General features: G+C 37.8%; 1 protein-coding gene across 1 annotated transcript in view; it reads left to right on the forward strand.

Moving 5' to 3' along the window:
* LOC131060631 (uncharacterized) overlaps nt 1-24,656 on the forward strand; it is a 44,361-nt gene extending 19,705 nt beyond the window's left edge. The window contains exon 3 of the mRNA XM_057993953.2: nt 23,635-24,656. Coding sequence (XP_057849936.1) covers nt 23,635-24,225 — 591 coding nt within the window. The 3' untranslated portion in view covers nt 24,226-24,656. The remainder of the gene's footprint in view (nt 1-23,634) is intronic.
* Nucleotides 24,657-25,727: the final 1,071 nt, after the last annotated feature.

The raw sequence follows: 25,727 nt of genomic DNA on the forward strand, positions 1-25,727 counted from the left end.
TAAACTGTGTGAATGCTTTTGTAACCCTCATCGAAATGGGAAATCTTCTTCTGAAACGCCCAAGACAGGGCATGTGAAATAATGGAAGCATGATTATCCAACATATAGAAGAGAATAGAGAGGGATTTTGGCAGGCGATGGGGAAGAAAAACAGTAAGATATTGTTGGTGATTAGTAATAAACAAAGCTAGCATTGTTCAGATCTACAGTTTGAGGAAAAGGATAATGATACAGTAGTTCAAGGGCAGAAAGATTGGGGGTTAAGAAGACTGCAATATAGGCAGCATGTTGTTTATCTTGAAGGCTCTGTTGTCTCTTTTAGACAAGGTTCATTCTGTTGCAACCCTTCTTCAATCTGCAATATTATTTCAAGTAGGGTTATTCTCCTTTCACATAATACTTTCTTACAAATTTTATTTTGATTAATGAATGTAGATATCTTTTCAAAACAAAAAATATAGGGAGATAGAGAACTTAAATTTATGCAGACCTTTAGGAAAGAGGTTCTAAATTAAGAATTGAATTTAAAACCAGAACTCATAGGTATTTATACATATAAAACTTATTTGAAATTTAGTGAGAAAAGTAGATCCTTTGCATAGATACAACTGCAATAATCTTGCACAATCAAATCTGCATATGAAAATCTCTCTGTATTATTGGATAGACTCAATGTAGGAAAACAATAATAAACTGAATTCTCTTTTCACTGCACAACGGAACTTAGTTGTATAACGAACAAAGTAACCGGAAACTCCTATGTCCCTCCTTGGGCGCACGTATCCCCGTATCCAAAATGGATACATATCCGATACAGTCCGGATACACATTGGATACTGTACCCATGCATGCCCAAAAAACCTTTATTTCCAATCGTGCCTAATACTATGTGATTTGATTTTTTCAAAATTTGACGCAAATCTTCTTAAGTTTAATTTAAAAAAACTTCATTCATGCAATTGTTTTAAAAAAAATTGATATAAACAAAACCTACACCAAATGAGAAAGACAAATGAAATGTTTTTCTATTTCAACAACCCATTTTTTTGGGTTATCTTCCAGTGCAACTCTTTGAAAATTGTGTTAAATATATGTATATGTGATTTTATGAATGTCATATCCAGCTGTATCCATATTGGGGCTCTTAAAAAATGGCCATATCCATATCCGACACCATATCCGTATTTGGATCCATATTCGACACCATATCTGTATTTGGATCCATATCCGTGTCCATGCAACTTTGATAATGAATAAACCTGTATAACAATCATTGTTAGATGAAAAGGAAAGTAGAATGTTAAAACAGTTAATACATGAAACTAGATTGCATTCAACTACTCTAGAATGTATGTTATGAGTCATTGCCCTATGCTGTTGTGATATGTTCTGCATTTCAGTTCTCACTATATTTATTTCTCTAAGAATGTATGCTCATATTATGTATATAGTATGCATGCATACCTATATGCATATCATGCAACATACCTTCTTTTAAAGACATTAATATATTTCTATTTATTTTAAAAGAACGCATTTGCATAATATGTAATCAGTATGCATATAAGTACATACATATCATGTGTCATACCTTCTTTTATATAATTTTTTGTTTTCTCATGAATCTGAATGTATATTCCTGTATAAAGCATTTGAAACAACCATGTAGAGATATAGTAAAATTGCATTTAGATAGTGTTAGCTTAGTTATGCATTCATGAAACAGCCATATAATTAAATATTTCAATTGGATGCATGATGTGATAAGCAATATGCAGTTTAATTACAAATTATGCATTTGAACAGCCATTCAGGAATTGATATCAGTTAACTAGAAATGCATCTGCATCATGTATGATTGTTGCTTATGTGTATGAGGAGCCTTGTTTCCAAGATAAGATGCCATATGTGGAACTACAGAGATGGATTATCCTCTTTACAGGAAAGTCCCCTTTTATAAGTGCTTTGGCCAAAGCCATGACATTGAAATAGATGGTTTCTGCGTAGCAAATTTAATTATTTAAATCTCTGCCACATCCTGATATTAGGTTGCATTTCATGGTAGTTATGCACATGACATATCAGGTTGCACCGAGTATCTCCCCCTGCTATTGTGTTTTCCAGGTTGCTAGGCTTTCTGAGCAGGGTCGGTGGTTCTTTGTGTTAGGAAGGACTCTGGGGAAGCAACTTGATTCGTGTTTGGGCGGTAAAGCGCCTCAGCCATGCTCTCGTCCCTTGGCATCACAGAGTTGTTTAGTGATGAAATTTGTTTCTATCTTTATCAGTTATATGTATTTTGAGTTTTACCATGTACTTATGTAATTTGGCAAGATGGCCAATCTGTTGTAATCATGAGGTGCTATAACTTGGATTGTGCACACATGGATTATGTTGTAATTCAACATTTGGATCAATAACGAGATAATAATTTTATTTTTCATTTATGTTTTCACTAAATTTAAAATTTGAAATTTATTAATGTTTATTTAATTTGGATAAAAAGTGAGGACGTTACATTAACTCTAAATCTTATTGATCAAAGAGAGTTATTTCTCAATTAGAATTATTCAACATTCAGTGAGGTTTTCATCCTCTTTTTTCTGTAAAAATCCATCCATGTAATTCATTTTTAACTTGAATCATTTTAGTTAAGAATCATTTTTTTGTGCCTCACAATTGTTACAGTATCATACTGTTGAATTTTTTAAGATTCTTTGGACGAGTTTCTGGTGTCTATGGAGTATGGAGTCCTTGAGCAAATTCAATTGTGGAATTCAACATGGTTATAAAGCTTGTGTGTTTGCATTAACCACTTTTTGCTTCTTGGTTGATTCTTCTTTGCTGCTCCTTTTTTGGCATATTCTCTTCATTTTGAGATCTAGATCTGCTTATCAATTTGGAGCCGTTCCAGAGTTTTTTTGATCCATTGATTTTTGGAGCAAAATAGACTTCACCATTGCATTGAGGAAGCCAAAAAACATTTTTTGAACTTTTTTTCATTGAAAACAAAGTATATATTGTGATTCTGTCATTTATGCAGTTTTCTATTGTCAATTTTAGTGTAAATGGATTTTTTTTTAGCATTTAATTTATTCAAAATCCACAGCAGCCAATACATCATGCGGTAATGAAAAAATCTCCTTCTTGGGTATATCAAGACTTAGTTTTTTATTTGGATTTCGTCGACCATTCTTTCCTAATGCACATTGATATGTTTTTTTCAAATAATTCATTACTGAAAACATCTAAAAAAGGAGTTGCAAAAGAATATTTTTGCACTTGAAGCAGGCATAGATAGTTCTGTTCTTTTTTTTAAGGTCATAACCATGTCTTAGGCAACCCATTTTTTGCTGCATTGCAGCCTTTTATGTTCACACTCAATCACTCTACAAGATTCTCTTGTCTTTGTCTGTGGGTCTATTTGCTCTCTGCAGCCCCATTCATCTTTTGTGGCTCTTGTTGAAGACCTGATAGGCTGTCTATAATTTTAATTTTTGTGTCTGCTGCTTGCCAGTGCTTGGACATTCACCTAAATTGCCATCACAATTTCAAACCATGCTTGGCCTCATTTTTGCCCAGCATTCAAAATGGTTGCCTATGTTTGAACGTCAACTTTTTACAGTGTCTGATAACGCCACTTGACGAATTCCAGCCTCTTCCATTCCCTCTCAGTGCTTTACCACAGTGCTCTTAGTGAGCACATGAACATTCATTGTAAAAGACGATTGCATGCAGCTGGTTTAGTAGGAGTTTAGACCTTCCACAAGGTAAAATTTCTATTGTTTTTGATGTTGTTGGTAGTGTAGGTGCTAAAATGTTCTTTTGAAGGAGGGACATATTCTTTTTTTTGAAATAATTCTCCTTAGTGGAATTTCAAAATTGTAATAGCAAAATTGTAAGATGATGATGAGTTAGAAACTTGATAATTTCAGGGGTGACATTGCAATCAACACCATTGTTTGTGCCTATTGTAATCTTGTGTTGATTCGTACTCATTATTGCAACAACACAAACTTGTATTGTTTTTTTCTTTTGTGTTTTTCTATCTTTACTCCTACATTGACAACCATGTCAAACTGCAGATTTACTCTTCTTCACACCTTTCATTTTTGTAAGGAATCTGTGATATAGGATCTTAAAGTGTAGGCTTCTACCATTAACAGCACAAACAATGATATATGAGAAGATCAAATTCTTCAGCTACTGTGATGAAGCCCCTTGACACTTATTAGCCTTTTAGTTTCACTAGATCTCAAGTTTTGCATTCGTGTTGTGGAAGCTACATTTGGTGCTTGGGAGAAGCTTTCTTACTTGTTTAAAAAGACAGATGCCACGAGGAGACACAAGTTGGAGAATGCACTTGTGAGTTTAAATCCTCAAAACATTGGTATCATATGTTTGTGTCCATATTTGAGACAATTATGAAGTTGTGGGGTGCTAAGTTCAAAATGTCCATAGTTGGTGCATTTTGTGAGCAGTTGTCATGTGATCAAGAGAAGCTCATATAGATAGGTATACTTTCTAAAAGATATTCACTTGTGCATATGCTCCAGACGGTTTGAAGTAGACCAGGACACTGTCCAAAGAGTCAAAAGGCTCCAAAGATGCTCTCTCCCAGAAGTAGGCGTTAATGAATGAAGTTATGAACCTAAGATATGAATCTTCTGCAAATACTGGGATCATACAGACTCCATGTGCTAGAAGAAGATAGCAAAGCCAGAAGCTGCATTGAAGAAGCACAGTCTCAAGTGGGACAATGAACTGGATCTATTTTCACAGTGTTCTTTAGGTGACAAGAAATCAGTTGCCTTTGTTAGTTCCGGATTTTAATTATGGATTTGCACTGTTTGCTACTGTTCTTCTTTCTCCTACACATAATGGATTATAATTTATTGATTCAAAGGCCACACATCATATGGCCAAGTCAAAATCCCACTTATCTACCCTCTCATTGTAACACAAAATATTTGTTGAGAGTCATTCTTTTTAAGATATTTAAGAGTAGGCAATTTTGTGGTAGATAAGGGACAGTTGTAAAAGTTTTTCCATGTGCCATCACTTTCACAGAACCTTCTGACTATTCATCATATCACCCATTTAGGAGATGGCAAAAATTTTGAAAAGTTTTTCCATTTGTCCTTACTTTCAGAGAACCTTCTGTCTTTTCATCAAATCACCCATTTAGGAGATGGAAAAAATGTTAAAGTTTTTGTCCAATGGAGTTGTAACAAAGTACTTGAAAGATCAGTCGGTCATTGCCATTGTCAAGGTTTGTGATTTCTCTCAGTTGTAAAAGTTTGATGACTGTGGGCTGTGACCACCTTTGGTCATTCTGACCAGGCTTGCATGCCCACTTCTTTTTGCATTTCTTTTGAGGATGACAGCACATTGGATGATGAAATTGAGGTAGAATACTCTGATCTTCCTCCATCAGCTAAGCCACTAGCTCCAGTATCTCCATTCACTTTCAGGAAACCACTTCATAGGATCCACATTTCTCAAGCCACTGTGACTCCATCTACTGGGATCGTTAGTGATCTATTACGACATACAATTTTTTTCCTATTGACACTTGATTCCAGAGATGTTGATTGGCCCCAAAGGAATGTTGATCAATTTAAACCGCTTTCCAAACCCAAGTTTCTTGCAACATGACAGTCATGGACCTTCCATTAACCATGTTGCAGATATTTTCTCTCAGCTGGTTATTGAGGCACTTTTTCCACATCTGATGTCTCTAGGATTGATGAAATTAGTCTTTAAGGGGGATAGACTTCTAATAACCCATTCCTTGCTCTGCTACCTGTTGATGTGTTTTTTATGCACATAACAATACAGAATAAATTACCAAAGTAATTTACCCTCTCTTGAACAAAATCACCTCAGATGCTAAGAATGAGATCAACTAAAATGATTCCAAGGTTTCTACATGTTAGGTCTTGACGAGTGGGTAAGTTCAGTGGTTGATGTGAATTGCTGTGTTTCACTTTGGGGACTTACGCAAATGTTTGGATTATCGTGAATGATGTGGAATAGGTGTGCTGACAACTTAAGATTTATCAATATGGCTCTGGATAAAAAAGGGGGAAAAAGGATAGGGTTCATGAAATCTATTCTAAGACTAGGAATGTAGGAAATGATGAATGGATCTAGTGGAATCAAACCAGGCAAGGTCTCACAATCAGGTATTGACACAAGCTTAGTGCAATCATCTAAGGTATACTTAATGATTTTCAGACTATTACCATCAAACGTAGACACCATCCAAGTTGATGCTTGTCAACGGACGCATAATAGTTGAAGTTATGCTTACTCAAACTCCAGTTGACCACACAAGGCACACTTACCAGCGGCAAGAGGCTAGTGGTATGGATTAAGGATTCCACACAAATAAATTCAACAAATCTTCCACTCAATCTAACATACATGAAAATAAATTCTAATCTAAATTCTAATCTAACTTGGAGGAATTGAGAACCATGAATGCAAATACAACAGTTGAAGAGCAAAATCACCAACAATTGAACAATGATTAGGATTCAAATAGCTGTAGCATATACCAACAATTCTACAAAAACTCTCTCTTACAAATGAGAGACAATGGGGCATATATAGAGTCTCTTACAAAATGGATGGCCCAGATTGATCTAAGATCAATGGTCGAGATCATGCCAACAAAACCCTAGAATTGCCCTAATTAGGGTTACATAAAAAATGGTGCCACCAACATATGGCCCAATAGAAAGATACCTAGTCATCATATAGGGAATCTTCTAGAAGATTCCTTCCTGCATCTCTCTCTCTCTCCTAGCATACTCCAAGAATCTAGCCAATACTAAATCTAACTCCTCCATGGAAATGCTAGGCAAGGTATCCTGTTGTAAATCAATCACATCCAATGAATCTGAGCAAGCATTCAAAGTGTTATCCCATTTTGGCATGAGCTTCTGCGAATTATGAACATGAATCAACAAAGAGACCAAGTCATCTATTTGACTCTTCTTCAAAGAGTCCAATTGACAAAAATACATAAATTTCATCTTGTCTTTTAATTCGGCTAAGTGTAAACTCTCGTTCCCAATGAATTCTTAACGCTTGTTCTATCTGCCCAAAGGGCAAATCTCAATTGTGTGTGCCAATCCTTCGGATTTTTCTCTAACAATTTCTTAATCACACTCAGCAAATTCTTGTTCGTAGATTCGGCTAACCCATTACCCTGAGGATAATAGTTCGATGAAAACTTAAGGGTTATACCATATTCAAAAGCCCAATTTGAAAACTTTAATGATGTAAAGGAAGAACCATTATCACAAACAATAGCATGTGGACAACCAAACCTGGTAATGATGTTCTCCTCTAAAAATTTAATCACGGCATCAGTCGTACATAACTTCAAAGCTTGAGCTTCTGACCACCGAGTACAGTAATCAGTTGCGGTTAGAATGTACCTGTGTTGCGCAGAGGAAGGTGGATTGATCATACCAATGAAGTTGATACCCCACATAGCGAAAGGTCTGGACTCGATCACGGGCTGCAGTGGCATGGCTGGATTCTTCTCTCGAACGGCAACAACCTGGCATGTGTGACACGTCTTCACATGTTCATGAGTATCTCGGAACAAGGTAGGCCAGTAATAGCCTGCTCTCAAAATTTGGTGCGCAGTAGCCAAGCTTGCACCATGACCTGTCCCAAATCTGTTGTGAAATTGTTCCACAATCTGTTTAGCTTCATTCTTTCCAACACATCTCAAATATATTCCTTCATGATTTCTTCGGTATAAAACTGAGCCTTGTAACATAAAATGCTGACACTTCAATTTTAATGCTCTCTTCTGAGCTGGGGCCATATGCGCGGGGCATCTATGGTTCAATAAATAGCAAACAATATCTTTATACCATTCATCTGGAGTGACATCTTCAATCGTATAGACTTGTTGGATTAATCGGGGTCCATCAACTGCTAGAGTCTGCGCTAAGGCTTGACCTCGAACAAGTCTCATTGGTTGTATCTCAATGTCGTACTCCTAGATAGTGGCGATCCACTTTCCTCTTCTTTCTCCTAATTCATTCTGCATAAGGAGCGTCTTAACTGCTGCATCTGGGACAATGGCATGAACTTTTGTCCTCAAGATGTAATGTCTGAATTTCTTTATTGCTTTCACCAAAGCATAAGCTTGTTTCTCTACGTTCGGATATCTCAGCTCCGCATCTTTCAACGGCGCACTCATAAATGCTATGGGATGTTCATCTTTATCTTCGTTCTTCTGTGTAAGGACTGCAGCACAAGTATGTTCTGAGGAGAATGAATACACATAAAAAGGCCTCGCATAATCAGGACTGACCAAAACAGGAGCCTCAATGATGGTGGACTTGATTTCTTCAAATGCTTTCTTTGCTTCTGTCGTCCAATCCATCTTAGCATCTTTCTTCAACATTTCATTCAGTGGTCGTATTATCTCAGCAAATCCAGAGATAAATTTCCTCACAAAATTAATCTTACCAAAGAAGGACTTCAGTTCTTTCTTACTGCTTGGGAGGTTTATCTTAGATATAGCCTCAACTCTTTCTGGATCAATGGAGATTCCTTTCTCTGAGATAATATGTCCTAACAATTTACCTTCTGTAAACCCGAATATGCATTTCTTGGGATTAAGAGATATCCCGTATTTTCTGCATCTTTGAAATACTTTTTTCAAATCTTCAATATGATCTTCTCTTTTCCTTGAGAAAATTGTAATGTCATCCATGTAAATAATGATGCATTTTCCAGTTAAATCTTGAAATGCAATGTCCATTGCTCTCTGGAATGTGGCTCCAGCATTGATTAAGCCAAATGGCATCCTTCTGTATGCAAACGTACCCCACTTTGTGGTGAAGGCTGTCTTTAATCTATCTTCATATTCTACCATCACCTGATTGTATCCTGAATATCCGTCCAAAAAGGACATCATCTGCGATCCATTCACAATCTGTAAAACCTCATCCAATGATGGAAGTGGGTAGTTATCCTTTTCTGATGTTTTGTTCAAATTTCTAAAATCAACACAAAGCCTTATCTCTCCACTCTTCTTTCTAACTGGGACCAGATTGGCGACCCACGTTGAGTGTCGCACAGGAAAGATAATCCTTGTTGACAACAACTTCTTCACTTCTTGATATATAAGAGGCTCCAGCAAAGGGTTCACTGGCCTTTGTCTCTGCCTAAATTGCTTACTGTCTGGTTTCAGGGGAATGGTATGTGTAATGATTGATGTATCATATGTCTTCAAATCATCATATCCCCATGCAATCACATCGGGAAAATCTCTCATGTTCTTTAGTATGCCTTCCCTTTCACTGGGTGTGCATGTTTTCCCTATGAATACATTCTTAACTTCGTTGTCATTCCCCAAATTCACCGCTTCACAGGCACTTCCACTTGAGTCATGCAATCTTTCAATCTTCATTTTATCTTTATCAAACATTCTTTCTAGTTCTATCATTCCCTTAGGAATGAAGTTTGTCTTCAAATCTAGGATACCATCTGAGTCATATTCTGCTTCTTCGGCTTCCTCTTCATCAATAACCTGACTCAGGAAAACATCTGTATTTTTCAGAAAATCCAATATATGCTTATCATCTTCAAAAACTTGGAAATTGGTGACATTATCTGGTACGGATGGAACTGATGCGAGTTCCACTGTAAACTTCTTCAATCCTTCCATGGCGATGGGTGCCAAGGAACTAGCAGCCTGTGCAAGAGCATTTGCCACTTGATTCTGTGATTTGTATATTGACTTGATATTGAAGGCATCAAAGCTCTCGATGAGATCCCATATCCTGTTGCGGTATTTTGTCAATCTTTTGTCGTGGCAGACATATTGCTTCCGTACTTGTCTTACTACAATCTCTGAATCTCCAAACACATGTAAAATCTTCACTTTCTTCTGAATGGCTAACAACAATCCATGAACTAATGATTCATACTCAGCAACATTGTTCGTACATGGAAACTGCAATCTATGGGAGGCCAAATAAGTTTCCCCAGAGGGACTTATTAATTCAAATCCAGCTCCTGATCCCTTCTTTGACTTTGAACCATCAAATCTCAATGTCCAGACTTGATCTTCCTCATGTATTTCTTCTTTGATTTTATCTGTAATTTCTTCATCTGGCCTAGGAGAGGCCTCTCTAATTTCAAGTGTCAGAATTTCAGGAATTCTCGTGTATTTGATTCAAAGCTACCTTGCACATCGCGCAAGAGAATTCAGAATGAGCAGTATCGTGAATTCGGCACCAATTAGGCAACAATAGATTTTGAATGCGAGCACGGTTACCTAACTCAACTCCCTGCTGGATATTCTTGAATACAAATCCTCTGAAACTTTCAAACATATCAATTTCCTCATCTGTATCATGATCACTTTCAACTACCATCTCTGTGGAATTCACAATCTCATGATTTTCTTCTATCTTTTCAACTGGGTTTTGAAGCATCAAAACCTCTGCAACTTCGGTTTGTAATTCCCTAGATCTGTTTCTTGGAAAAGAATTTCATTGTTTTCCCCATATTCTGTTATCATCAATCTTAATCTTGGGGTACTATCTATCTTGATCTGGTTTGGTACACCTCTCCATGGCAACCACTTGTGAGAGAAATCGGTTGAAAAGTAACCATTCAGTCTTCGTGACCAATCTCGACTCAGGAGCATGCCATATCCATCTGGAATGTCTACAACTGATATATCTATGAAGTGCTAGACTCTTGGATCTGCAGCCAACTGCATATGAATATTGTTCAACTCTCCAATCATAGGTACCTCTGTCTTATCTAATTGTGTAACTCTTTTACTAGTCTGTATGGGAATGAGACCCAATTTCTCGCATATAGCCTTTGGCATTACATTACTTGAAGCTCCGGAATCCACCAGACAATTATGTAAAAGCTTGCCGAAAATCCTTACTGAAAGCAAGAATGGGGCTGGCTCATCTTGATAATTCACTGCTGGCTTATCCCTATGGACTTGTAAGCTCTCTTCTTTTTTCACACTTTCTTTGGAAACTTCTTTTTTAACCGTGCTCTCGACAAAAGCAATCTCACTCTTAGGAGGGATTTCACCCTTGGTAGGATTTTCAGTCACAACTGGTGAATCCTTAACTCTCTTTACATTATCTCTTGTGAGAAAAGCTTTGCCTTCTAGCATATCTTCTTTCTTTGGCACATCTGCCATCTTTACTAACTCTTCTTTCTTGGGCATATTAGATGAATCTTGAACACTACATGCCTCTTCTGATGACTGTTGAATATTTGGTTCATCTTGAACCATATTTATGCTCGCTTGAGGAACACTTGAGCTCCTCTGAATGTTGGAACTGGTTTGAGCTGATGCTGTCTCGACAGTATTCTCATTTAATCCATTCATTAATGTATCTCTGATATCAGGTACCTTCATTAGTTCAAACAATGGTAGGCTTACCTTGATTTTCTTGAATTCTTCTAACACACATAGACTCAGCCGTTTCAATTCCTCTCCTGAAGAGGGAATGTTCTTCTGTCTATACTCAAGTGAATCTTGTGGATAGCTTGGTGTATTGCTAGCACTTGGATTTGGTGGCGTAGCAAAATTGTTCGGAGGAATGGAAGTAGTTAAAGGCTCTTGATTCCTCTGATTCCTCTGATAAACTCTTGGTCTAGTGTTTCCTGACGATTGATGAAACACTTCTTTAATTCCTTCAACTAAAACACTGTTATTCAATGGTGGGAAATAATAATCTGGATCTTCAATAGGTCCATTGGCTGAAGCAGGTGGGAATTGAGAAGTAGGCGGAACCATAGGTCCATTCGCCGATTCTGGAGGAAATCTTCCACCTTGTTCGCACATTAAACTTTCTTCATAAACTGGAGGAAACTTGAAATCCTCAATGATTAATGCTTGGTCATATCTTGTAGTGGGGACAATTTCATATCCCGTTGTTGGAATGCTTTCTGAAGCTTCATTATTTCGCACTTCCTGCTGGAAAATGTCAGCAACAACCTTAAATTCGGGACAATGCAACTCTGAATGCTGACTAGTGTTGTGTAATTTGCACCAATTTGATAAGGCGGCCTCCGCGAGGAAGACTCTGTCAGCCGGTCGACTTTCCGAAGCAGGCGGATTGTCAAGAGGTGACGACACATTTCCATTGTTGGGCGCAGTATTCCACGTTCTCCTCTGGTAGTTCTGATTATTGCCACGATATCCTTGGTTGTTCTGATAATTCTGATTGTTACTCTGGTAACCTTGATTGTTGTTTTGATTACCACCTTGATAATTTCTATGCATATTGTAGAGCTGATTGTTCTGGTTCCTCATGTGAGTAACCTCTGTAGATAATTTCTTTACTTGGTCTATTAACTCTTTCATTTCTTCTTTCTCCTCCTGTGTCCTTGTGGATTTCACAGCATTTTGCAGGTACACTGGATGCGTTTGCGGAGCTTGAGAAATGGGTGCTCCAGGGTGGAGTACCAACTGATTTGATGGCTGAGCAACTGGATACATCGGCTGTGGAACTTGATTCATTATTGATGTATGATGCACCAAAGCTTGGCTTAAATTTTGAATTTGATTGGCGGCCGCAGGCGACCCCAAGTTGAGCAAAGGTCCACTAAGATTCTGACATAATATTTTACTAACTTCTATTGCCTTTGCATATGCTTCGTTCAAATTTGCTGGAGGGGGATGAGTTCGCACAAACATAGCTGTAAGTGGATCTAAAGCATGATAATATATCTCTCGAGCATCTGGAATAAGGTAAGGAGTCTGCAACCTTGTGTAAGCTTTCTGGAATCGGTTGTTGAATGAATTGATAGGTTCATTCTCTTGTCTTTTGCACTCAACAAACTGTCTATGCAACTCTGATGGGGAAATTTGGATTCCAAACTTTCCAATGAACGTATCTTTTAATTCTTCCCATGAAGTGATGGATCCTGTAGGTAAATGGATGAACCAATGATACGCTTCTTCTCCTAAGGAATAGGAAAAGAGTCTGCAAGCAACATCCCCATACTCAATCGGTCTATTTCTCAAATGGTCTTTAAACATCTTGATGTGATCTTCCGTCGTCCGGCTTGAGTCACTAGCATTGTACTTTGAACAGAAATTCTCCGGATTCTTCGGCATCTCATGAATGTCATCGAAAGCGAGCGGTGATGGGTTGGTAACCAACTAGGTAGCACCGTTTGGAGGTGGTCCTTGATTCTCGGCCATCTCTTGGTCTTCTTGTCGAAACTGCTGAGCTTCCTCTTGATTTGGATCTGGAGGATTTGGAAAAGTATTGTCTTCTCTCAGCACATCCCTTGGATTGAATACTCTATCTCTATCTGCTATATCAAAATTTGGTGAAGCCTCCTGCCTTCCAAGTCTGGATCTGCGAGGAGTCCTCAACTCACAATGTCTTCGATCACCAGGAGTAGATCTTAGAATTCTTTGAAGTCTCTCGGGTGAGAAGGAATTGATGCGATCCAGGGTGATCTATCTAGGATCAATCCGGACTTGTTGTAATCTTTGAGCAATCTGCTCCTCAATTTGTTCGTCAATTCGTTCAGCTATCTTTTCTTCTTCTTCCAAGATAAGAGAAACTCCAATGTATTGTGGTGCACTTGTTTTCACTTCCCAGGCAAAGTTGTTCAAACTGGATATAATCTTTCTTTCGTGTCCCAGGATCGGTTGCTTGAGCTCAAGTTCGTTCAATTCAAGCTCGTTTGTTCTATCAGGATCAGGTAGCACCATGGTATTTCATACTAACTTGAAATCTTCAACAGGTTCAATTTCTTCCAAGCTGATTGGTAGACTGGTTCTCACGATCAACTGCTCCAGGAACAATGATAATCAGAGGCAAGCTTCCCAACTGCTCTTCTTTGTCTATCACTTTTCTTACTTGTCTGAATTCAGCGTGACTATTTTGGTTTCTCCAAGCAAGAGTGTTGAATTGTGAAATGATATCTCTTTGTTCACCTTGGATAAGTTCTTCTTCAGGCAACACCATTCCGGAACATAATCTTTGAATGACTGCAAGAATGTTGAGTGCGAAGGAGGGACAAAAGTCCTGGATAACTCCTGCAAACAAGATTTGAAGTCGAATTGTCTACGCATTTAGTGCGTTCAAGCCCTCCTTCTAGCACCAATTCTTTGTTGATGTGTTTTTTATGCACATAACAATACAGAATAAATTACCAAAGTAATTTACCCTCTCTTGAACAAAATCACCTCAGATGCTAAGAATGAGATCAACTAAAATGATTCCAAGGTTTCTACATGTCAGGTCTTGACAAGTGGGTAAGTTCAGTGGTTGATGTGAATTGCTGTGTTTCACTTTGGGGACTTACGCAAATGTTTGGATTATCGTGAATGATGCGGAATAGGTGTGCTGACAACTTAAGATTTATCAATATGGCTCTGGATTTGCTTCTTACTAAAAAAGGGGGAAAAAGGATAGGGTTCAGGAAATCTATTCTAAGACTAGGAATGTAGGAAATGATGAATGGATCTAGTGGAATCAAACCAGGCAAGGCCTCACAATCAGGTATTGACACAAGCTTAGTGCAATCATCTAAGGTATACTTCATGATTTTCAGACTGTTACCATCAAACGTAGACACCATCCAAGTTGATGCTTGTCAACAGACGCATAATAGTTGAAGTTATGCTTACTCAAACTCCAGTTGACCACACAAGGCGCACTTACCAGCGGCAAGAGGCTAGTGGTATGGATTAAGGATTCCACACAAATAAATTCAACAAATCTTCCACTCAATCTAACATACATGAAAATAAATTCTAATCTAAATTCTAATCTAACTTGGAGGAATTGAGAACCATGAATGCAAATACAACATTTGAAGAGTAAAATCACCAACAATTGAACAATGATTAGGATTCAAATAGCTGTAGCATATACCAACAATTCTACAAAAACTCTCTCTTACAAATGAGAGACAATGGGGCATATATAGAGTCTCTTACAAAATGGATGGCCCAGATTGATCTAAGATCAACGGTCGAGATCATGCCAACAAAACCCTATAATTGCCCTAATTAGGTTTACATAAAAAATGGTGCCACCAACATATGGCCCAATAGAAAGATACCTAGTCATCATATAGGGAATCTTCTAGAAGATTCCTTCCTGCATCTCTCTCTCTCCTAGCATACTCAAAGAATCTAGCCAATACTGAATCTAACTCCTCCATGGAAATGCTAGGCAAGGTATCCTGTTGTAAATCAATCACATCCAATGAATCCGAGCAAGCATTCAAAGTGTTATCCCATTCTGGCATGAGCTTCTGCGAATTATGAACATGAATCAACAAAGAGACCAAGTCATCTATTTGACTCTTCTTCAAAGAGTCCAACTGACAAAAATACATGAATTTCATCTTGTCTCTTAATTCAGCTAAGTGTAAATCACTAGCATCACTAACATCAACACCCAATAATTCCTCAATCGAGGCAAGGATTTTCATCTGAATGTCCCGAATTAATCCTTCCATCTCCATACAACTCGATTGGGCATTCTCATAAGCTGATTTCTTCAAGGCTAGTGCACAATACCAGCCATGGAAATTATATATGTCTCCACTGTGCACAATGTTCTCGTTGACCAAGGTGGAATTAGGAACCTTCTTTAATGCCAGGAGGCGTGGAATAGTCTTCTCTTGGATAGGCCGGAATTCCTCCAAAACTCCCTCCAAATATTGGATTCTGAATACAAGCGTTGTTGTCTTATCATATGCTTGGACAAACTAAGTAAGGAAATCATCTGCCTGCTTCCTTGTGCTTTCAATCCATTTTTCCGCCTCTGAGTGTGTACCTCTCGCTACCTCGCAGTGTGAATGTATTCCATGATCAACTGCAATAGGGAAAATAAGGGTGGGATTCTCACGCCTTGTCCCTTCAATATACTCTCTGAGTCTAATATTTTCTTCTTTGTACCTTTCATTCTCCGCAATCGCTGTGTCTAACTTTGCATTGATTGCTTGGAGGTTGTCACCAATCTCCTGGAATTCTTGCCCTGCAGATGGACGACCAAGGGCGACTGAAGTGATCTGGAAATCCATGGGAGTAGCAATGTCCGCTGTCACGCCGGCTCTAGGAACAACAATCTGCGCAATCCGCATTCCTGTCTCATCTCTAGCAATGTGCGACAAAATCTCTGCTCTCTTGGGCTCCTTCTTCTTAGCACTCCTAGCTAGGTAGTCATCAATATCATCAATAGGCTATACCTCTATCATTTGTTTACTTTTTTCCATACTCTTCTTCAACCATTCAGGAATAGCGGTCATCTCCATAGCATCATCGAGACATATTTCTCGATCAAGGTCCTTCAGTGCCGAGATAACTTCATCATTATCATCAGGATTATTCCTGGTTCAATCATATACATCTTTTCCCAAACTAACTTTCAAAAGGACAGTAGGGGATCCCGGCTGGTCTCATTCTCATTAGGAGGTGCAGATGTCGCTGTGGCATGAAATTCCTGAGTATTCTCTGGTAATATCACTGTGTTGGAACATTGCTGAGTCTCTTTGTTCTGTTCGGTTACTTCAATCACTTCAATTGATGAGACACTAGGAGGGGGTGAAGGAAGGATAAGTGGAGGAATGATAGTCTTTTGTTTCTTCTTCACATCCTCAATCTTCTTCCCTCTAGCCTTGACTTCTCTTGGCGTGTTCTTCCTTCTCTTGGGAGCTTGACTCTCTTCGTCTGCATGAATCTTGACATCATTGACAGTCCTCTGATCATCCTCGGAAGTAGACTCTTCCGGCTTCATCCTTTCATAAGTGAAGGGAACACCCATGTCAACTAATCTGTTCATCTGCATATCTACCCATGTGCGGGGGAAATTCAAAACCTCTCTCATCAATACATTCAACTCAATCTCTTTTGACTTTGACCAATTTGGCAATAGGATTGCCTTCTTCATTTCATTCTCATAATGTGGGTGTGTATGATCTCTATCATCTAATACCTGATCAGGAATGAGGAAAAGTCCACACTTCCTCATGAAATCCACTGACATTCTGGACCACATTCTTCTCTTCACTGCTTGTTCATTAATTAAGTTAGCCCAATAATCTTCTATGTCAACCTTATGAGTGAACTTCTCTCCTCTGATCCTTCCGACCTTCTTGTCTGGATCAAATCTTTCTCTTTTTTTGTATGTTGCAAATCTGTAGAATGCAATCTCCTCACCTGCAGTGCTGGCAACTATGGCGGATTGGCAGACCTCTGACGTCTTCCCAACTGAAATAGGGAATGTCATTCCTGTCCTGTGCTTCTCTCTCTGGATAACATCGAACTCTAGAAGCTGTCTTACCACTTCCAACAATATCATTCTGTCAGTCGGATACCTAGGAAGTCTGTAGGGTTCAGATTGAAACCCATGAATCTTGAGGTATGTGAAAGTAGGGAACTGTATATACCATGATCCGTATTTCTCTATTAACTCTGTTACCTCCTTGGACAATCTTCTGTGGATTTTGCCCTGTAGCATCCGCGTGATGTACATAGTGAATGCATCATTCACTCTCTTATAGTCTTCAATTCTGTGCATACTCAACTGGGGGTAGCATTCATAACTCTTAAACAGTCCTTGCCCATTCCCGACTTCACCTTTGCATATTAGTCCTCTGTATGAAACAAATCGTGCAAGTAGGTACACCAGGTAAGAAGTTATGGCAAATGACTTGGACCACTCTACATTCCTCAACTGGAAATCCAGGTTGTCACTTATGATCTTGGACCAATTCACTAGCGTTCCTCTAAGACAATCTTGGATGAAGTAGAACATCCATCCATGAAATATTGCTCCTTGCGGCATTCCCATCACTCTATTGAGTAGGAATATCAAATCATTACATTCCTCCTTAAAATCCATGCACATAAGTGTCTTGGGAGCCTTGGAATGATGATTCCTAGGTTCAATCATCCACTCTTTATTAATTAAACTCTTGCATACACCCATTTTCTTCGTGTATTTGTTTGCATAATCTTCCTTGGTCACATCCTTCATGTCTGTACTGCGTGGAATTCCGAATACCTCAGCAATGGCATCCTCAGCAAGGCAAGTGATGACAACACTCTTGGGACTCTTGATCATTCTTGTGAGCGGATTGTAACATCGTGCACACTCCAGGATCAACTCACTGCACTGTATGGATTGTGGAAACCCAGCGGCATGGAAAATGCTAGTCTTCATAATATTCGCATATGCTGGAGAAGGAACCTGATATCTGGATCCGAACATCCGACGCTGCATTTGGTCGAAGTCTAGGAAATGCATGTTTGTATCAGTGATCTCCTTCCATCTGGATGAAATCTTAAACTCTGGATAAAATCCAGTCTCCAACGTCTTCAGCAACTCTTTCCTTTCCTTGTATCCTGACTTTGACATCGCACCTATACGAAGCTGGAAGTTAGTTCTAGGATAAAAATAAATACTTGTAATAAAATTCTTGACTTTCTAGAGATTTAGCTAGTTTATAGCATGGAGTCAGGAAAATGATCCATACACTTGGTAAATTTTAGCAATTATGTTCAACGTGTGACAACACTAAGGCATGGAAGCCTTCCATAAAATTCATTTATACCTCCTTAGAAAATATGCAAGCAAAGAATGCAAAGGAGTATATCGGATAAGTGGTGACTAAGGAAAAGTGTGAAAGGTTGTGTTTTCACACAATGAATGTCCGAAGACACCTTCCGCAGTCAACAATGGAGGTCAAAATTCTGAAGACAACCTGGAAATTCAGACTTTCAAAACATGTTGTAATCTTCAAAATGTGCATAAAATCAATAAAAATCAGTTTTATTGATGAAAACAATCATTTTTTGGAATGTAAGTATCGCTAGTAAAATTTAGTTTTCTGAGGACAAGTCTGAAAATCGAACACTTTAGACTTACCAGCACCTTGCAAAGTGGTTTAAATCCCTGAAAATGATGAAAAATTGCTAAGGAAACAGCCCCAAGCAAATTCGCCAAAATTGGTTAGGTGGCTGGAAATGAAAATTTCTGAGGACAACCGCCTAACAATGGAGTTTCAGACCTGCAACAGCGATAAAATGGTCTAAAAAGTGCACAGAAAACTCCATAAAACACCTCCAAATGCTAAATGTTTAAGTTGGAATTGGCTGGGCAATAAAAACTTAAGTCTGAAAATTAATGGCAGCCATTAATGGAGGTCAAAATCTGAAGCAAACCTTAGATCTGAAGCGAATCAGCAGGCTGGAAATGATGGTAGCCACCAAACATGCATGAAAATCATCAAAATATGGCACCAAAACACCTCCCAAGCAAAATCGAAATTTTCCCAAGTCTAGCGCCAATTCTTGGAATTCTGAAAATTGTTGCCAATGGTAGCTTAGATCTGCAGCAATGGAGGATGGCAACAATCTGGAAAAATCGCCCAAGTTGGGGTTGAATACCCCAAACACAAAAAATCGCCTTTCTTAGCAAAAAATCAAAATTTTCAAAATTTTGAAAATTGTTGTTAATGGCAGCAATCTGCAGCAATGAAGGTCTGAACAACAGCAAAAATAGTGGAGGAAAAATCGCCCAAGTCTCCAATCATGAATTTGCCAATTTTGACCAAAAATTGCTAAATTTGGAAAAATCGCCAAACTTAGCAAAAATAGAAAATCTGAAACTGGTCTTTAATGGCAGCCAAGGAGGAATAAATCAGCAAGTTGGAAAAAATGGAGGAAAATAAATCCTCAATCCTACACTTCACAAAAACGCCTTGCTAAAAAATTCGCCCAACTTGGAGAAAATCGCTCTCATGGAGACACCTGACATAAATAATAATAAAATAATGCTGAAGTTCTTCTCATATACTTGCTTTCATCTCCAACTTTTACCACACAAGCAATGTGGGATAAAAAACACTTGTATAAATACTTGCTTGGTGAAACCCTAACTTGCTTCTAGAAGGTTCAAACATTTAATAATTATTGCAAGTTATTAAATTTGCTTTTAAATTTTAAATAATCATTTAATAATTATTAAAAGCAATCAAAATGGGCTTTTTATTAAAATATTCCAATTTAAATCCAAAATAAAGCCTCCAGGGGGAAATCGCTATAGGTTGGGATTAAAAAATCCCTTCAAAATCGCTTAAGTGTCAAAATTCGTCCCATAGGGGAAATTCGACCCATGCTTGGATAAAAATCCATGCTCAAATTTATCAAAATGCACATAAAAAACCTCCCAGGGGAAAATCGATGTGAGTTTGGACAAAAATCCAGACAAAAATGCACTCATTTTGCAAAAATCACCCCCCAGGGGAAATTCAATGGGTGTCTGGACAAAAATCCACACTCAAAACTCACTTAATTTGGAAAAAATACCTCCTTGGTGGAAAATCGACCTCAGTCTGGACAAAAATCCGGACTCAAAACTCTTCATAATGTTCCCAGTGGAAAATCGATCCCTGTCTGGATAAAAATCCGGACAAAAATCCTCACTTAGTTGTCACAAAAATCCTGTGGAAAATCGACCCAGGCATGGAATTATCCTTGCACTCCAGTCCGCACTTCCAGGGGAAATTCAATGGCAGTCTGGATAAATCCTGACACTTAGCCAAATTTTAGCATCTCCAGGGGAAATTCGATCCAGGTGTGGATAAACAATGGGGGAAATTAGTGGCCAGTATGGATTCCAGGGGAAACCCATGTGTAGTATGGATTTTGAGTGGGGGAATGGGTTGGGTAGTCTGGAATGTGAGGGGAAAATCACCTCTAGCATGGATTTTGACTCTTTAGCCCTTGGAATAAGGATTTTATCATTTTAACCACTCAAAATCACTCAGCGACTTTAAATTTAACTGGACTTAGACTAATTTTCCAAAAATATGAGCGAAACGCTAGGAAAATGTTGGAATAAAGTGCGAAACCAACTTAAATATTACCTTAGGAGCGAGAAAACAACTCCAAAAGGTCTATGAATACCTTGGCACTTTAAAATCATTGATGCTCGTGTTTAAAAACACGTTAACGTTCAATAGGTCTAACACTTAGCAAAACTTAGGATCATTAAAATATCATCTTTTGCAACTTGATCCTAACACTTCAAAACCCTAGACGGCACTAGGCATGATCAAAGCTCCGAGACTCGGGCACGGGAAACGCAAAATTGCCCACTAAGCAGCCAAAACCCTAACCTAACAACGCAAGAAGCTGGAAAAGAGGGGGTCCCCGTTAGCAATGGGGCGATGTGTGAAAAGGTCACAACACTACCCTATGTCAAAACTATAACATTTATACACCTTATTATGCTAAGTTTAACTTAGCTAGGTAGCTTAGGTTAGAATGCTTCATTTATGCAAATAGTTTAATTTGTAAAGTTAATAATGCCTTCTTTCCCTTGATACCTTAAGTCAAACTTACGGGTGGATGTTGATGTTTAATATTTATACACCTTGTTATGCTAAGTTTAACTTAGCTAGGTAGCTTAGGTTGGAATAGTTCACCATGCAAATATTTCAACTTGTAAAGTTGATAGTTCATAATATCCACCTCATAGTTGAGCTAGAAGTTAGTCCTAGTTGTAATCCTAATCAACATGCTAGTTCACTTCATAATTGAACTCAAAGTCAATGTAGATGATTGAGTTTACTAGACTCATCTTACGAGTTAACTTTTAATCACCTCGAATAAACGAGGATTAACTCTTAATCAAAATTAGTCAACACTCATTTAGGATTTTATTACTCAGCGTCTTAAAAGGTCACCCATTAATTTAATTTTTAGCTTGTTAAAATCATCTCTCTCTCTCTCTCTCTCTCTCTCTCTCTTTATTGGTATAGTGTCATACTATCAAATTGTTAGACTCCCATCAGGTGGGTTTTATGTGTTCATGAGGTCCGTGGGTAAATTCAACAGTTCAAGTTTAGCACCCTCCTTCAACAGGATTCACATTTTGCCAAGTTCACCAGGCATTTCTCATAATTGTATAAGACCAGGTAAAGACATGTTTAAATTTGCAAAATGCTCATTTACTTTGGCAACTATTTCACCATCCCTTTAGTCACTAATCTATACTTCATGTCCAGTTTTCAAACAGATGTAATCTGTATTGAAAGGGTGAACTTTGAGAGAACCTTGATAGGAATTCAGCATTTTGTGGATCATCAGTAGTCTCAGCCTACTTGCAATAGTTGTGGAACTTCTATTTGTTCAGTTTACCATTAGATCTGCCATCATGCTGTAGTTTGGGTGAATTTTGGAATGCAAAAGAAGGAACCGCAATCAGCTGGCTACCCAAAGACATGGGTGCTGAGATCCTGTTGGTATGGTCTCCCACAGTCAGAGAGCTAGGTGGGGTGTCTAGGCTTCAGGTGAGAACTGCAGAATTTGACACAGATGCATAAGCATTAAATGGTATGATGACATGGGAATTATGCCAGAACAGAGGAATGATTAAATCAGACTGTATGTTGTGTTCTTCAATTGGACTTGCTTAGCATGATTGTCTAGGGTTAGCTGACAGGCTTAGATGTGAAAATGGATCAAGGTTTCAGCAATAGAATTCTAACACAGTCAGATCCAAGTTCCAACCACCATTGCCAGTCCAGATGACCAGCGAAAACAAAATTAATGGGGAACCAATGTTTTAATTGATAGGGACAAACATAAACTAATATCTACATATTATTAGGTATCTAGAGCACCTTTTGATTACACTCAATAGATCTGAAACATAACACAAGCAACCCCAACATTGCATCGAATAAAAATGGAAAAGGACAAACCATACATGAAACAATTCCACAGCAAAAGAAAATTATAGCGTTTCATTAATCATGCAGGTCAGGCTATCCACTGAATGGCAGAAGTTTTGCTTACCTCGGTATTATCACAAGGCAGCATACAAAGAATAAAACTTATTGAATAATTTTCTTACAAGTTTTTGCTATATACAATTTTTCCTGCCTAATTTTTCACTACAAGTTTCACTGTCTTATTGGTTACCAGTTCATTAGAATAAACTACAATTTAGGGTTTCAACCTTTAACAACCCTCCTACAAATGTCACTATTGTAACAATAAATGCACCATTTATTCCTGCTAATAACATAAATAGGGTGATGCATGCAATCTTAGCTTTTATGGATTTCCTATATCAAATTTTCCCAATTGACATTTTTCATCATTTTTTGTTTCTCACATTTTGCAAGAGATTTGGATTTCACATAGTTGCATCCATAATCATCACTTGTTCTGGATCTTATTAGTTTCTATATACCAACTGGCAGATAACATTTCCAGCAAGATCATAGCACATATCAGAGAAAAAGGCCATTGATGGACTACATAATAAAATGGGTAACTGTATAATCATTCAGGTTTGAAAATTAAAATATTTAAGTTTTTAAAATTTAATAGTGGAAGAGTCATTAACCCAGCTAAAAACACAACCTAGAAGATGCAGCTTGTATGTGAACTTTTCCAATGTAATTAAAAGTCCTATATGGGTGCTATTTGTGGAATTTAATGGCTTGAGAATGCTTGCTTGCTAGAAAGCATATAATGCCTAATGATTTACATGAAACGTGTATTAGCCCCCTTCACAAGGATTTTATGATTGATTGACTATTTTTAAGTGTTTTTATCTGTTTCAGGAGCTGGAATTTGTGTTTGGTCAGCCTCCATCTGCTTTCAACTCTGATTCTCAAAGCCATGGAAATATAGCAGTGGAAGAGGAATCCAGTTCAAGACAATTGAATGAAAAGAGTCCTGTTCTCTCTCATGTTGATGCCCATGGCAAGGCCAATATGGTGGATGTCTCGGACAAGCCAGATACCAAGAGGATGGCCATTGCCAGTTGCAAAGTTCTACTCGGAGAGAAAGCATTTCAGCTTGTGGTTTCCAATCAGATTTCAAAAGGGGATGTTCTCAATGTGGCGAAGATTGCTGGAATTTGCGGGGCAAAACAGACAAGTAATCTGATTCCTCTTTGCCATAACATAATGCTAAGCAAAGTTCATATGGATTTGATTCTGAATAGTGAAGAACATGCTGTTGAGATTAAAGGGGAGGTAACCTCAGTTGGCCAAACAGGTGTTGAAATGGAAGCAATGACTGCGGTTTCTCTGGCAGGATTGACGGTATATGACATGTGTAAAGGAGTTTCAAAGGATATCCAGATTACTAATGTTCAACTGCAAATGAAGATGGGAGGAAAAAGCAGCAGCTGGGTTAGAAATCAATAGATACTGCACTGAGAGACTTTTTGCTGTGATGGCAGATGTGATTTCACATTTGATACTTACAGCAAATAGCCAACTAAATTTGCCTGTGGTAGAATATCCATTGAAAATACTTGAAATAAATTTATTTTTAGCATCTATCATATTCCAAAGAAACATGCCCATGTTTCCATGTATTTCTAACGGGAAGGTTTCAAGTTTCAACTGAGTAGCAGTGGTCATGTTCCAATATGAAAAAAAGTTACTGATGGTGGATCAAGCAGTATCCTTTACTCAGAAATAGTCCTTCCATTAACAGACCTAATTTTGTAAATTTGCATGTGACACTGCCAATTTACAAAATTCATGGAGGAAGTAACTTGGAAATCTGTAATTCGTTTATTCTGATTTCCTCCAATCTGGTTTTTTTCATAGCGAAATTTTTTTTCTTGAGATTGACTAGGCAAACCAAAAGATAAAGATTGTTTCACTTAGTCTGGAAAATCTAAAATATCAGGAAATTAAAAAATGCTCTAGAATTTATAAAATTATGGAAAAATTATAAATTATAGAAAGAGGCTGTTTTTTAAAACTTTCATGCCAAATCAAGATTTAACTGTGATTTTGCAGATACACTCTCAATTAAACTGCAATTTTTCAGATACAATCAATTTGAAATTTTGGATTTTTGCTGCTGAATTTTTGTGCCTCAGGATTCAATAAAATTGTGCATCCAGATTCCATACAATACCAGCACCTACTATTTGTATTAGTCTATTAGACATATACGACACATGAAAAATGATTAAATGGTGTTCTATATTGTTATAAGCAATCTGTAAACTATACTACTTTATGTGTGAATTTGCATTTGGATATTTGTCACTTGTTTATGAAATGCATAGATGACCAGCAAATAACGTCTCAAGTAGACATAATGTATTGAGGAAGTGGCAATGATGATAAATAGTACTGCAAGATGTTCTGCCTTATTCTTGACTAATGATATACATCATTTGCGGGTTAAAGCAGCAGTTAAACATAGTTTCTTTTTGATGTACTCCAGCATTCCTTTGTTATATCAGCTGGACTTTGCAGCATCAGACTTTCCAATAATTACAATTGAGCCGTATGTAAGCTTTTTGTTACTGTAATCGGCAGGGAATGTGGAAACAATAATTATTTTTCACAATTTTTTTAACTACAATTTTTTCTGGACAATATCCTAAAACTCTGTAGGAAATAGTAACTGGAATTTCAAGATTAAAATAGGTCACCTTCCATCAGGAGAAAGGTTACAGTGGAGACAGTTTAAAACTTAATCAGAAAGGGTGTCAAATAAGCACTTCCAACAAACCTCTCAAGCACTAAAATTAGAGGTGATTCAAAACTAGCACTTTAGATGGTTAAAAGGTGAGCAACTCCCAAAAGCCTAATCCTAAGAGGTCAAAATTTACTATACTACTGTTGGCCATAGTCAATCCTCTGATGCAGGAAACAATAGTTACCTCCGTGTTACAGTTTTG

Source organism: Cryptomeria japonica, chromosome 5 (genome assembly GCF_030272615.1).
Source record: "Cryptomeria japonica chromosome 5, Sugi_1.0, whole genome shotgun sequence".
In the NCBI taxonomy this organism is placed as follows: Eukaryota; Viridiplantae; Streptophyta; class Pinopsida; order Cupressales; family Cupressaceae; genus Cryptomeria; species Cryptomeria japonica.